At 35.6% G+C, this 13701-nt stretch overlaps 1 protein-coding gene across 6 annotated transcripts in view; it reads right to left on the bottom strand.

Moving 5' to 3' along the window:
• ASPH (aspartate beta-hydroxylase) overlaps positions 1 to 13701 on the bottom strand; it is a 114834-nt gene that overhangs the window by 59508 nt on the left and 41625 nt on the right. For 5 of the 6 annotated variants that reach the window (XM_039702986.1, XM_039702989.1, XM_039702990.1 and 2 more), the window contains 8 exons: positions 13070 to 13231; positions 11331 to 11390; positions 9746 to 9802; positions 9191 to 9235; positions 8411 to 8446; positions 5178 to 5216; positions 2285 to 2338; positions 1254 to 1298 (listed from right to left, as the gene is read on the bottom strand). In XM_039702986.1, coding sequence (XP_039558920.1) covers positions 1254 to 1298; positions 2285 to 2338; positions 5178 to 5216; positions 8411 to 8446; positions 9191 to 9235; positions 9746 to 9802; positions 11331 to 11390; positions 13070 to 13231 — 498 coding nt within the window. The remainder of the gene's footprint in view (positions 1 to 1253; positions 1299 to 2284; positions 2339 to 5177; positions 5217 to 8410; positions 8447 to 9190; positions 9236 to 9745; positions 9803 to 11330; positions 11391 to 13069; positions 13232 to 13701) is intronic. The other variant, XM_039702987.1, reaches the window with a different exon arrangement.

Below are 13701 nucleotides of genomic sequence, written 5' to 3'. Positions count from 1 at the left end.
CAGTTCCAACTTAATGCATAACAAACAGAGTGAAGACTACCTTTGCTGAACTTCTTGCCCATACTGTCAAAGATAATTACTGTTTGTTTCTACGCTGATTATAAGCTTTGGTAAAGAATACTTCATATTCATTATGAAACAAAACACTTTCAGTTAATCCATCTATTAAATAATAGCTACGGCTTCAAACTTTCCAACACATCACATGGCTGTTGTGATAAACAGCTCGGAAAGACCTTGCAGACAACACAGTTTGCACCAATATGAGCATTGCAAGCCCTTCAGCTAAGATTCAGCATACAAACTCAAACATGAACTAAACCATGCCTCCAATCTGTACTGGACAACCACAAAAGGCCTCCTGTGATTTCTTCACTTCTCTGGCTACTTTTGGCATGACTAAGAACCAAATACAAATGCTGTAAGGATAAAAAAAAACAAAACCAACAATGCAGAACTCTCTGGGCACCACGTCTTGTAAGAGCTCCTGCATAGAGCTCCTCCTCCCCTAGAAAGGGGGTCAGGCTAACCAGCACAAAACAAAAATACAGCTGTTAGAGGTCTTGGATTGCAGCTTCTCTGATGTACTGCCCTGAGATACAACTCTGTGTTCCACTCAACACAACTAGTTTGGTACAATAACCAAACTAACAAACTGCAATAATTAACTCCAAGAAATGTAACAATATGCAGTTCTTGAATTTAGAAGCCACTTCCCATGCTAAAAATGGTTTTGGTAAAATCCATGTCTACTACTGTTAGGCAACAGATTGAAGAACTGGAAGTGCTCTTGTTCTTAAAATCAGTTATACCAAGAAAAATGTGATGGCCTGACAAAACAGTCCCTGTTTCCAGATCAGTGCCCCAAGTAATGTGCCACTGTCAGATTCTAACAGATCCGACTGACATGCAGAGAAGTAACACTATCACTGTCCATGATACTTTCTCTGGAGAGGAAGTACACACATATTGAGACCTGAAATTGTTGTATTTCCCTTCCAAAAGTATTCAGCTCTATGTGAAATTGTTAAAAATAAGTTCTAAATTAAAACAAATTAGTTTATTTGGAATGCTTTCATATAACCCAATAAGTATCATTGGCATTTATCAAGTATAACAGAAAAATTATTGCTTCTAAACCATCTTTATTTGACAATAAAGAATCCCTTTGCAAAGTAATTTGATTACTAATTTCCATGTAGCTACAGCTTTACTTTTTTAGGAAAAAAAACAAGCATCTGAGATTGACTTACCGACTTGAACATCATCTAAATAATCTTCAGCTTTAACAGGTTTCTCTGCAAGTAAAAAATGTAAATGTAAATATAAAACTCAACTGCTTCCCAAATATTTACAAAAAGCTCATTTTTTTTTTCCCCACAGTGACCTATTAAGAGTGCTCTGTAATGCCACTTTTGCAGAAGTGGGATGCAAACTTCTTATTTGGCTAAATTTTTCCTAGAGATAGACTCAGATAGGCCAATGAGCCTACTGTAGGACTGCACAGTTTCAAAAATAATACTTCAAATTTCTGAAACTATACTTTCTAAAGCACACATACCCCAATTTCACATGCTACTACAGCATGGACTTAGAAAACATCCATATATACCTATTATGTTTCTAGATGTAACTGTGAAATACTTGACTTCAAAATTCAGTTACTTTAAAACCTATATGTATGTTTAAATTAGACATGTCACACATCACCTAGTGCTACTACTGCTAAGAAACGGAAGTCTGCACACATGCTTGGAAGGAGTCAGGCTCATCAGAAAAACTTCATCTATTATTTACAACCAGCCAGGATGCTGGTTGTAAATAATAGGAAGAATTGAAGAGGGGAAATACTTTCTCTGATTTGGGAAGCCCATAAATAAAGAGCTCAAAGCTTAGGAGACATTCCACTTTATTCCTTACATATACCCTCTTTCCTGAGTATGCACACCTGACTGGCTGGTGGAAAACAGAGCATGGAAAAGAAATTTTCACTTCCATCATATAACCAAATATGGCCATTTTTATCAGTACAAGTTTTTCTGTAAAAAAGCACTCTCAACTTCTAAAACTGAAGAGTGCTTTCTAAGCCATTAAACATGTCATTAAAAAGCCCAAGATGCTAGATCCCAAAAACACCAATATGTTTGTCCTTGAAGGAAAATAGCTGCAGAAAAAGTTATGAAAGTATTTTTATTGCAGCATAGAATCCTATTCCATAGTATTTATCGTTCCCAATTATTAATTTTTTTAAGTAGCAAACGCATGGAAAACACAATATACAAACCTGATTCCTCTGGTTCAATGGCCACATCATCTTCTGTTTGCTTACTTTCTATTCCTAGATAGAAAAGAAGTGTTGAAAGTCATTCACATTACGTTCATAATTTTGTTTTTATTTCCCAGCAGCCACACAATTGAATTAGTTTTAAACAAAAAGGAAGACTTAAATTACAAATTAACAAGTTCAGTTAACTGAAGAGTAGGAAAAATGGTACAAAATGCATTTCACAACCAAAAGTTTGCCTACTAGAAGTACAATTCTACTGCACACACCAGAAGGATTTTAGTTACAATTGATGTTTGAGTGAAACAATGTATGTTATCCCTTTGAATCATACCAGAATGCATTTTTATAATAGAAAACCTAAATAAATACAGCATCAAATCCTACACACAGTAGCTCAAGCTAAACTGCTTCGATCGCTTTGCTCTAGCTGACTCAACCAACATCATGTTTGAGAAAAACTTCCTTAACAAAATTTTTAACTTCTTAGAGCAGATCTTTAAATTACATTTAACACATTACTCATTTAAAATTCCTCAAGAACAATACAGAAAACAAAAATTTACAACATAACCTTTCTGAGTAGCAATGTGGGAAATTACCACAGGGCTCCAATTTGAGCAATGGAATAAGCACTTCATAAGAATGCCATGAAGTTCAACAAGGCCAGATACAAGGTCCTACACCAGGGTCAGGGCAACCTCCAGTATCAATAAACACTGGGAGAAGAAGAGATTGAGAGCGTTCCTGTGGAGAATGACTTGGATATTCTGGTGGATAAAACACTGGACATGAGCCAAAAGTGTGCACTCCCAGCCCAGAAGGCCAACTGCATCCGTGCATGCATCTGAAGAGGAGTCTCACCCAAGACCCCCTAAGGAGTGCTGCATCCAGCTCCGGAGTTTTTAGTACAAGACAGACGTGGACCTGTAAGAACAGGTTCAGATGAGGTCCATGAAGATGATCAGAGGGCTGGAGCACCTCTCCCAGGAAGGCAGGCTGACAGGCTGGGACTGTTCAGCCTGGACAAAAGAAGACTCCAGAGAGACCTTACCACAGCCTTTCAATAAGGGATCTTGTAAAAGAGATGGAGAGATTTTTTTACTCAATCCTGAACAACAGGACAACAGATTTTGAAGTGAAAAAGAGGAGACAGAGATTGGACATAAAGAGACTTTTTATGATGAGTGTGGTGAGACACTGGAACAGGTTGACCAGCGCAGTAGTGGATGCTCCATCCCTGGAAGTGTTTAAAGTAAGGCTGGACAGAGCTTTGACCAAGCTGACTAAGAATAAGATGTCCCTAGACATGGCAGGGACATTGAACAAGATGATCTTCAAATATCCCTTCTAATCCAAACTATTCACTATTCTATTCTCTGCTGTGTTTTTCTTTTGTTTGGTTGGTTTTTTTAAATTGTATTAATAAATATAAATGGAAGAAAAAAGTGTTTTCAAGCTATAAAATTTCATACCTGAGAGGTGTTTACCAATATCAAAATCTTCATTAATTTCCTCTATAAGTACAAAAAGGGGAAGAAAAAGTGTATAATCAGCTTGCTTTTTTTTAATCTGTTTTTCAAACATACATATTTCATCAAAACACTAAGATCACAATTATAAAATATATACCTGGCCCTATGGCTTCATTCACCCCCTTTGGAAGGTACTCAAAAGCTAAGAAAACATTCAATTCAGAGCAAGAATGAAGTCAAGCCCTCAAGTGATGGAACTTACACTCTACACAAAAGAACAGAGCCAGCAGGTAGACATGTTTACCTGACATTAACAAGCAGACACTTTGATGAATTCCAGGGGAAAAAAATACACCGTAAATATTCTTTCCTGTTTCACTAAATAGCTCTTCTATTCATCAACTAGTTATTTCAAAATTTTACCTTTTCAGCAATTGTTGTTTGGATTCTGATACAATAACTGAAATTTTAAAACCACTTCTTAATCTTTCTAAATACTTTCAAGTACTCCCATGTTCCTGCTTTGCAGCATCAACTCCATCTCCTAGACATAGTGAAAACCAACCAAAAAGCCTGCATACCTATAAACTTTAAAAGTCTTGTTTGTATAAATATGCAATTCATTTGAGAGTCCTAATTTCCTTCCTGAAGCACAACAAAGAAATTCTACAACTTAATGGATTCTACTGAAAAATTTTTTTTTGTTTTCTCTTAATATGGCACTTTTTTAACTCCTGTGACTGTCCTCTTAAGATTATGATAACAAAGGTGACAAAACAGATATTTACAATTTATTTACACTATAGAAGTTCTTGACTTCCTTCTAAACTAAATGACTGGGTTTTTTTCAGTTAGCTGTCTGAGATGACTCTCAAAAGGGCTGGCATTTCAAGACAACAAAGTATACAGGAACCCAGAGAGAATACTGCAGACAAATAATTTGTAATTGCTTCTACTAATTAGACAAAAGCACCAACAAGAGGTCTGCATCAAAGCAGAGCTAGCACTGACAGCCTGTACATTCTGAATGATGTTACACACTGGTTGCAGGGTTATGAGGAGGGCTCATTACAAGAAGCAGTGTCTGTGATGAACTACTGTGGTCCAGCTGTCCACTAAAAGCCTCAGACACCCCACTCTGTGTCAGCTGACATCTTAAAGATGAATCCTCAAGGACAGCATATTAGAACAAAGTTTCTCAGTTCACAGTCAAAAATCTAACTTCATAACAATACAGGCTCTAATGAACCTTTGCCAGAACTGGCAATGGCATGACTGAAGGTCACAGAGGTTGTGTACTTCAACATACATAAACAGCAGGATTAAGTCTATTATATTTATGCTAATTAGTCTAAAATATTGTTGTGTGTATACAAATATATATATATATATATATATACACACACATAGGTATATACCTGTATCTTGAGTGTCAGTCTGCTTTTCATGTTTTGGTTCTGAAAGGAAAGGAAAATAAAGTTCCTGGGTGGCTGATATGCACAAAGTATTCTAAAAATTTGGTTAAACATATAGTTATTTTGTTAATGGCAAAAGCAAAGGCCTTAAAAATACTTCCCCTGGTTTGGGGGAATAGATATGTGAAGGCTTTCCGGATCTTGTAGTAGAAATTCTACACTAAAAACCCCAAACCATATTGATGAAATTTCAAGAGTTGCTATCACACAGATGAAATGCTGAAAACAATTGGAACAGATCTATCATTCAGTACAGTTGTTACAATTCTCCTACTCTTAATCTTTGCATAGTCAGTCTAATTTTTATAATTCTGAAGCAGAAACAGATCAAGAATATTCATTATTTCATTTTAGATAATGTCTGAAAATAGACAAAATGCTATCCATTGTCTGAATTTTTAATATACACTTACTGTAAATTTTAGACTGAAAAAGGTCATTCAGTTTGGCTAATTTACTCATCTAACAGGTACTAATCTTCATCTGAAAAATGTTATTTACATAACATTAAAAAAACAAACAAACCCACCTTTCTATTAGCATTGTATCTTTTAAGATATTGTTGTATCTTACAAATGGTTGTGTGGCTCTCCCCACACTCCTTTGAAAAAGAATTCTTAGAGAATATCCTTAGAAAAACCATGCAGAACTCTTTCTAATGAAAATCTCAAGCTTGCCTTCCTTTTCTAGTTTCATGGCCAGAAAATGTAGGAAACTCTTCATAAAACTACAAAGGTAGCTATGTACAAAAACTGAGTTCTTGTATTCCAAATTCTATGATCAATCATTTACACACACCACTGTGGGCACTTAGTTCCACTACAGAATTTTTAGCATTAGCAATAACCTCAGTGATGTGATTACAGCGATCCTATTAGAGCAGTTCCTGATCTGAATTAAGAACCAAGCCTCACAAAGCCAGAGTCACAAAAGAAATTGGACTGCTGTGGCCAGCAATCATCTGACACTGTCTTCAGCTTTGAGAACTCTAGAAACCATGAGGATTGAAGAAAATATTTCACCAGAAGGTCTTGCCAGAAGAGGGGAAACGTGATAGAAATGGGGAAGATAAATGGACTCAAAGCTGTGTTGATTTCACAGACAATTACATATGAAGACTTTAATGTGAATCTTCTTGTGGGATTCAACTGCAGTTTTGGAGTCCATACCAAAACCACAAGCTTCACATTTGAGAGGAAGGATTTCAGATCTCCACAATGGCCTCCAAGCATTCTTTCACTTCAGAAAAATGGAGTCAAAATCTCTCTGCTCTAAAAACAAAGTAAATCTGTTTCACTTTCAATCCAACCAAAACCATGCAAAAAGGTACAAGAAAGACAAGCCTAGAGACAAAAGGGATGAAAAATAGGCGCAACTGCTAAGATGGTGTCTAGCACACAAACATGAACATGCCTGAAAGTCCATGGACTGAAATCAGACAACTGAGAAGGAAAAAAAATGGTGTGTGACAGAAAGGCAGCCTCAACCCACTGGTCTTTTTCTTCTCAACTGCTCCAGGATAGAGCTCTGAAATTAAATTCCTCTAAAAAGTACAAAGGACGCATTGTGTTTTCTCTCACAACCAGAATGCCTTCAAGGTAGAACTTGAAAGCAAGGTAAAATTATGATGTGAAAAGGCAAATTTTATCAAGAGGAAAGTAGTTTTCTATAGATTATGTTGAACTGTGGGAATAATTTACTACATAAAGAAGCCTGACAATTTAATAGCCAAGAATAATAGGGTTTTTTTGACAGTCACATGCTACCTTAGAATTTCCTTTTGAAAAAAAGAACTGAAGCTCTTGTTCTCCATATTGTCCTAAACAGAGGACTGGCAAGAATAAAGAAAGTGTAGGGGGATTTATCTGATACTATTTAAAACTCTCATTGCAGTCCAGAGAGGCAACTGCACATGAAACCGCTGCTTCCTGAAGTAAATGAATCACTGTATTTTGTGACTCACAAAATACAGTGATTCACTGTTATTGTGTTGGGATGCCAGAATAGACTGCAGAATATTAAATGCTTTTGGAACTGATTTTAAAAAGAGATGATGCAATTTACTTTGTAACCTTCATGATCAACTCAGTCAAAAAGCAGATATAGATGTCTCTTCACAAGGGCATGAAAGCATTTTCTGTTTGTGTTACTACTACACATGAAAAAGCATGAAAAGTAAAGATTAGAAGTTGCACTTCTTCATATCTAGGTGTGAGAAGCAAGATAAGTGATTCTGGATTAGGAACTGATCAAAAAATAACTATGGCCTGGAAAGGCAAGTAAAAAATAAGCCCTGGGAAAAAAAACCTAGAGTCACTTGCTTTTCTATCCTGTTAGTGCTGAGACATTTTGTCAAGGGCACCATAACTGCAGCAAATAATTATTTTCTGCAGACTGAGAAAGACACAGACTAAGGGCTAAGTACACACCTTTAGGCCACTGAAAGTCTTTTAACGGAATGTTGATTTCTATCCCAAAGGAGGATGCTGGAATTCACCTCCCGATAACAAAGAATGCACCTCAAGGTTTTCTGTTGCAAATATTTTGAGGAAACCCTGTCCTTTGCTCAGGTTACATAACCATGGGAAATAAATAAGAGTGCCTTAAAGGTATGTTTAACTATTCTGAAGTGTGGTAGTCTCCAGAAGGATAACACAGCAGGAATCACAACCCGACACCTTTGTTTCAAGGCTGTGACTACTATTCTTCTTGTTTACTTTTTGATTTGGTCTCAGCAATCATTAGAAAATCATCAACCAAATCAAACTAAACAGTAACTCCCAAAGAACTGGTAGCGGCAGACAAGGGGATACTGAGAAAGAAAAGGTAAAAAGGTGAAACTGAGCTAAACAGATTCAATAAACCACATCTGACCTGGCCAGGGTTTCACAAGGAACAAGGCAAAGCCTTCAACGTTCTTATTCCACATACACACAAACTATGGCATTAGGACCAGGATGGGAATATAATGAGCATGCATACTCTACACTTGGACCAGTGTTAAAAGATTGACTGATTACAAACACAAGAAGTTTGAACAGATAACCCAAAACCTTAGCTGACAACTTGCAAAGTTAATGTGGTAGCATAGAAAATCTTTAAACAAAGTAATTCCACTGGCGTATTAATGAAAGATTTTAACACTGTAATTTCACTAAATATAGCAGCTGTCATACCTTGGTCTTCACTATAATCTTCATGCACTCTATCCTCTGTTTAAAGAAAAAGAAAGATGTGTGTGAAAATTCATGGAATTTTAAGGCAATAAAGACACACAAATAATACCATACAGTGTCAAGTTTATTCAAATAAAATGTTTGAAACTATAGTAGTTCATACTGTAATAAAGTTCATAAAAGTGCAAAGGTGAAGATTTCTAAAAGATCCTGTGAGAAGAACTGATTGATTTTCTGGCATCAAAAGACAGACTCAAAAAAGAAAGCAGTATCAGCAGGCTTTCCTATACAGTTCATAAATATTCATAAATATTTTGATTCTGAATTATTTATAAATCATTTTTATATATAGCCAACTTCTACAGAGTAATTTTGGCATCTTCTTGTTATGGCTTCCTTGCTTTTAAAAAAACTTAAGAGATATGACTTTCTTCTTTACATCACACTAATAGCAACATCTCTGGCATATTTAAATTATTTTTTATCCACAGAAACATTTCTATACAAATACCAATATCCATTATCCTGGAAATTCAACTCTCAAAATATTATTCTGACCTTTTGACTGACATTACAGAGAAGTAGTACTCAGGTAGGTTTAGCATCATTTCCTTAGGAAGTTATTATGTCTATATGTTGTGGTTTGTTTGGGTTTAGTTTTTTGGTTTTTGGGTTTTTTGTTTTGTTTTGGTTTTTTTTTGTCGTTGTGTCTCATTGTCTTGGATTTGGGCCAAAATTCAGTGAATCTTCAATAAAAAGAAAGAAGACTTTGGACTGTACCTGCATAATGTTCCATAGTATCTTCTGGCATTATCTCAGAGTCACCTTAAAGAGAAATATTTAATATTTTATATTCCAATTGAATTTTCATGCAACAGCTAAATAACACGAGAGCTTAAAAAAAGTCACATATTTAGCCTAAAATGAAAGAAACAATCATACTAACTTAACACTACAATATCTTATTTGAAAGTGACAGCTGAATTATAAAATACAGCCAGGAACTACACCATAAACAACAAGTTGATGCATATTTGTATTTAGGCTTAAAGTTAGGAATGTAAGTAGGTGTTGGATAATCAATCCATTGATTAGATTGGGAAACTCCTGACAGAACAAAATACTTAGATCTAAGTATTTGTAGACTGGATTCATGGAGTGTTATGCTCACAAATGTAATGGTAACATAGTGGCATAAAAATTGGGCCTACTTTGAACTATCTAAAAACCATTTGAAAATAAAACTGTGAAGAAACAGTCAATATGACATTACTTTGTAGCACATTTTAAAAAGTATGATTACATTATCATTTGAAGTAATGAAAATTTACAAACCTGGAGTGTCTGAATCACTTACTCTCTCTTCCAAATCTGCAACATAATCATCTAAGGCTGTAAATTAAATACGAACAAATAAATATCTTGAAATTAAAAATATGAAATATGTTTAATATTTCATTGTTTTAACTTGTATCCATGATGAGTCCATCAATGGCTAAATGCAGCTCCTTAGCTGAAAACTGAAAAACTAAAACTTTATATACTGACACTTGCAACTCGACATATGGCAACCTAATGGAAGGCGTTGGGCCTCTCTTCCAGCCTTCTGCTACACTCTGTAGGAAAACTAGAGCAACGACAGCCATTGGTCTCCATCAATGTTTTTTAATATTTATATGATGAAAAAATGCAAACATCCTCCATCTTTAAAATTGCAAGGTATCTTCTTTACTAATGTGTAGGAGGTTTACTTGGTGATGGATCTATAGAAGACAAGATATGAACCAGAAACTGACCTTTGACCTAGCAAAATACATACTTTAGCATTTCAGATTTAGAGTAATTTACCTCCTTTCATTACCTAGCTAAATTTGGGGGTTATTTTCCTCTAAAACTACAATTCTTTTCAATGCTGTTAATATACTCATGACACACCTGAGAAAACACAGTAGTGAAGGTAGAGTAGCTTATCCTTTCACTTCGGCAGTATAACAGCTTGGATTGTAAACCAGTTATCCCCCACACAGTTTGGAATAAACAGTTTTAGCTGTATCAAACAAATACAATATTTTTCTGTCACATCTGTGTCACCAAACACAACTGCAAAGTCTAGAGCTAACACTAAGTCAAACATAAGAAGCGTAGTACAAATAGAAATCAATGTCTAATGTAAATGCAAGAGACTGTCCATACTGTAAAGCAACATGGGTAGAATCCTGAAGAAAATACTTATCAGCCAGTAGGGAAATTGCAATATAATGGGAAAGATGAGCTAATGCCATTGTATGAATATAAGGTAATCAGATTGGTCCGAGCCAAATTTCAAGAAGCTTTCAAGATTAATTAAGATGTGCAGAAAGACAGTACAAGGATAGTTCAGAATTATGTCCTTGGTGTCGACTTCACTCTCTGATAACAGAGTCAGCCACAAAGAACAAACAGTTCTGAAGGAAACTGTTTGTTCTGAAGGAAAGGTACAAAAAATTGGATGCTCCTAATGCCAAGAAAAATATTCTAGAAGAACCTTAGTAATACAGAGTGCCTGAAGACAATATAAGCAATAAATCTCATTTTCTCTTTTTAGACTGTACAACCACAGATCACTTGCCTACCCAGCCCCCAATAACACACAACAGCCAGAAACACATAAAAAATAATGTTTTTGCACCAATGAAAGCAAAGTTTCCATACCTGTCACCTGTTATTTGTAATAAAGATTTTCAACAGCAAGTATGATACAGTCATCCCAAAGTAAAATTCTCCAAGACAATAACAACTAGTATTGAGAGAAAAAAAAACCCCACAAATTCAAAACGATCTATTTCTAAACCAGTCCAACCTTTTCTATTTTTCTCTCTCATGTAATTTGTTATATTGAGGCAGAAAACCATTATTACTGAGTATTGAAAAACAAAGATACCTGGAATTTCGTATGGTTCAGACTCCACTGCTCCAATATCCTCCACCATAGGATCAGCATCTGAGAAATAAATACATTTGCACAAATTTTAACATTTTTAAAATCAATAAAGAATAACACAAACCCTCTAACAGATATTATATAAGAACAGTAATATTTTTAAGCTGTAATTCTAAGCAAATTTCCCCTAATGGCAGCAGGACATGTATACATAGACTGAAAAAAAGTTACTATTTTATTTATATACAATATTGAGAATGTGTGTATATGAATAAACTCTATACACATTTTCTCAAAAAAAGAGGACTCTTCACAGAAAATTCTGAATAAATTGGAAGAAAGAAGAATATGTTCACTTCGTCTTCTTAATTGCAAAGACTTAAAGGGAACAGAATCTGAATTTCTCCTCTAGTCTTCTACTTTGACTTGTGCTGTGGATGAGTAAGAGACATACAGAAACAAGGAGGTTTAATAGACCCAGACTGAAGAGTTACTTTGGTTGTGAAGAAAGAATCTCACTGCACTTCCAGACATCAAAACTTTTATATGACATCGATTACATGAGTTTTATCAAAAGGTATCAAGACATATTGAGAGATAAGTAAAAATTTCAACAGTACAAATAAAGAGAATTCAGAAAAATTTCCCCTAGTTGGATTTAGATCATATGACTCTGCTTTAATATTCTGACTTCAATTTTCATCACCCAGTCAATGCCCCAAAGTGACAAGATATGAGTATCTTCATTATATGATACTCTGCAGGACTTAAATTTAATTAATGCTCTTAGGGAGCCATATTTGAATGAAAGAAGAATGAGAATAAAGTATAGAAAAGACTGTGTAAATAAACTTTAAAATTTAGTTTAATAAACCAAAAGGTCCAGAAACAGACTCCATACAGGTTTTACTGATGGAGAATGAACAGATTGCGAGCAGCCACACCAAGAAGCACTTGGGGGTGCTGGTAGATGAAAAACTGGACATGGAAAGCCTCTCCAAAGATGTGAGAAAAGGCTGAGAACTGAGGTTCTGCCTGGAGGAAGAAATACTCTGGGGTGACCTAATTGCAGCCTTTCAGGATCTTAAGGGGACAAAGAAGCTGAAGAGGGATTTTTTTTTTACAAGAGCATGTATTGATAGGAAAGGGGTTTTGGCTTTAAACTGAAAGGGAGCAGGTTTAGATTGGATATAAAGCAAGAATTCTTCACTGTGAGGGTGACAAAGCACTGAAACAGTGCTTCAGAGAACAGCTGCCCAGAGAAGCTGGGCATTCATTTCCAGTGAATGCCTCATTCCTGGAAATGTTCAAGGCCAGGCTAGATATAATAAGGTCAGGCTTGGAATAATCTGGTCTAGTGAAAGGTGCCCTTCATGGCAGAGGGGTTAAAACCAGGTGATCTTTAAAACCCCTTTCAACCAAAACCATTCTGTATGATTACAGTCATGCCTCTCTTGGAAAGAGATATGCATATTTGGAGCACAGAATAATTTTGTTGAAAGCCCATAGAGTAGCAATTAATAATATATGGTTACCTGGATTCCAAAACTCATAGCACTAAAATTCCCCATTTTGATTTAAAATATATGTATTTGCTAGATAAGGATGTCGTTGACACTTCTTAAGGCTCTGTTTTAGCAGAAATTAAAAGTCCCAGTTTTAATGAGTCACATTTTCATTTGTCTGGTTTGGGTTTTCTTTTGGAAATTTATTTTAAATGTATTTAGTCATTCAGATACCTTTCCGAACTGAGTCTGGTGTCTCATATGCTTCTGGAATTTCAGTCTCAAATTCTCTGAGCATGTCATCTGTTGCAGGAGCTTCAAAAGTTTCCCCATGTGTTTCTTCCTTTGCTTGCCAGTGGTCACTTACACTTTCATCTACATCTTCATGCCTCTCTCCTAATCAATAATGCAGATTGTTAGTGAATAAATTTTCTTTGGTATATTCTATTACCAGCAAAATTCAGTCTTCAGTACACCCTTTGTGCTTTCCAGCTAGTCTCCAAAGGGAATGGGGAGTTACAGAAAACTTATCTGCACAGTCCAGCATTATAAACCCAACTTGCCAGCACCTTCTTTGCTCACAGTAAAGGCCAATTCTGCTCTGTCCACTCTTGCCCTCTACACAGTGTTTTCAGGAAGCTTTTGCTAAATAACTGACTTGAGCTATTACTGCTAAACAAGTCTGGATAAGAAGGCAGTTTTAGGATTTGGTGACTGAACTTTCTGAATTTTTTTGAAAATGACAAATGAGTTGATTTGAATGTTTTATGCAGGCAAAAGTTCTTTAAGTGCATTCCAAAACCAGACTCTGAGATTCATCTAGCCAATGGCAGTATTTATAAACTCTTCAGTGATTTCTAAGTGTT

This window comes from Passer montanus, unplaced genomic scaffold, assembly GCF_014805655.1.
Source record: "Passer montanus isolate IOZ18808 unplaced genomic scaffold, ASM1480565v1 scaffold16, whole genome shotgun sequence".
In the NCBI taxonomy this organism is placed as follows: Eukaryota; Metazoa; Chordata; class Aves; order Passeriformes; family Passeridae; genus Passer; species Passer montanus.
Note: the sequence above shows the minus strand (reverse complement) of the source record. Positions and strands in the feature narration are given on the sequence as shown.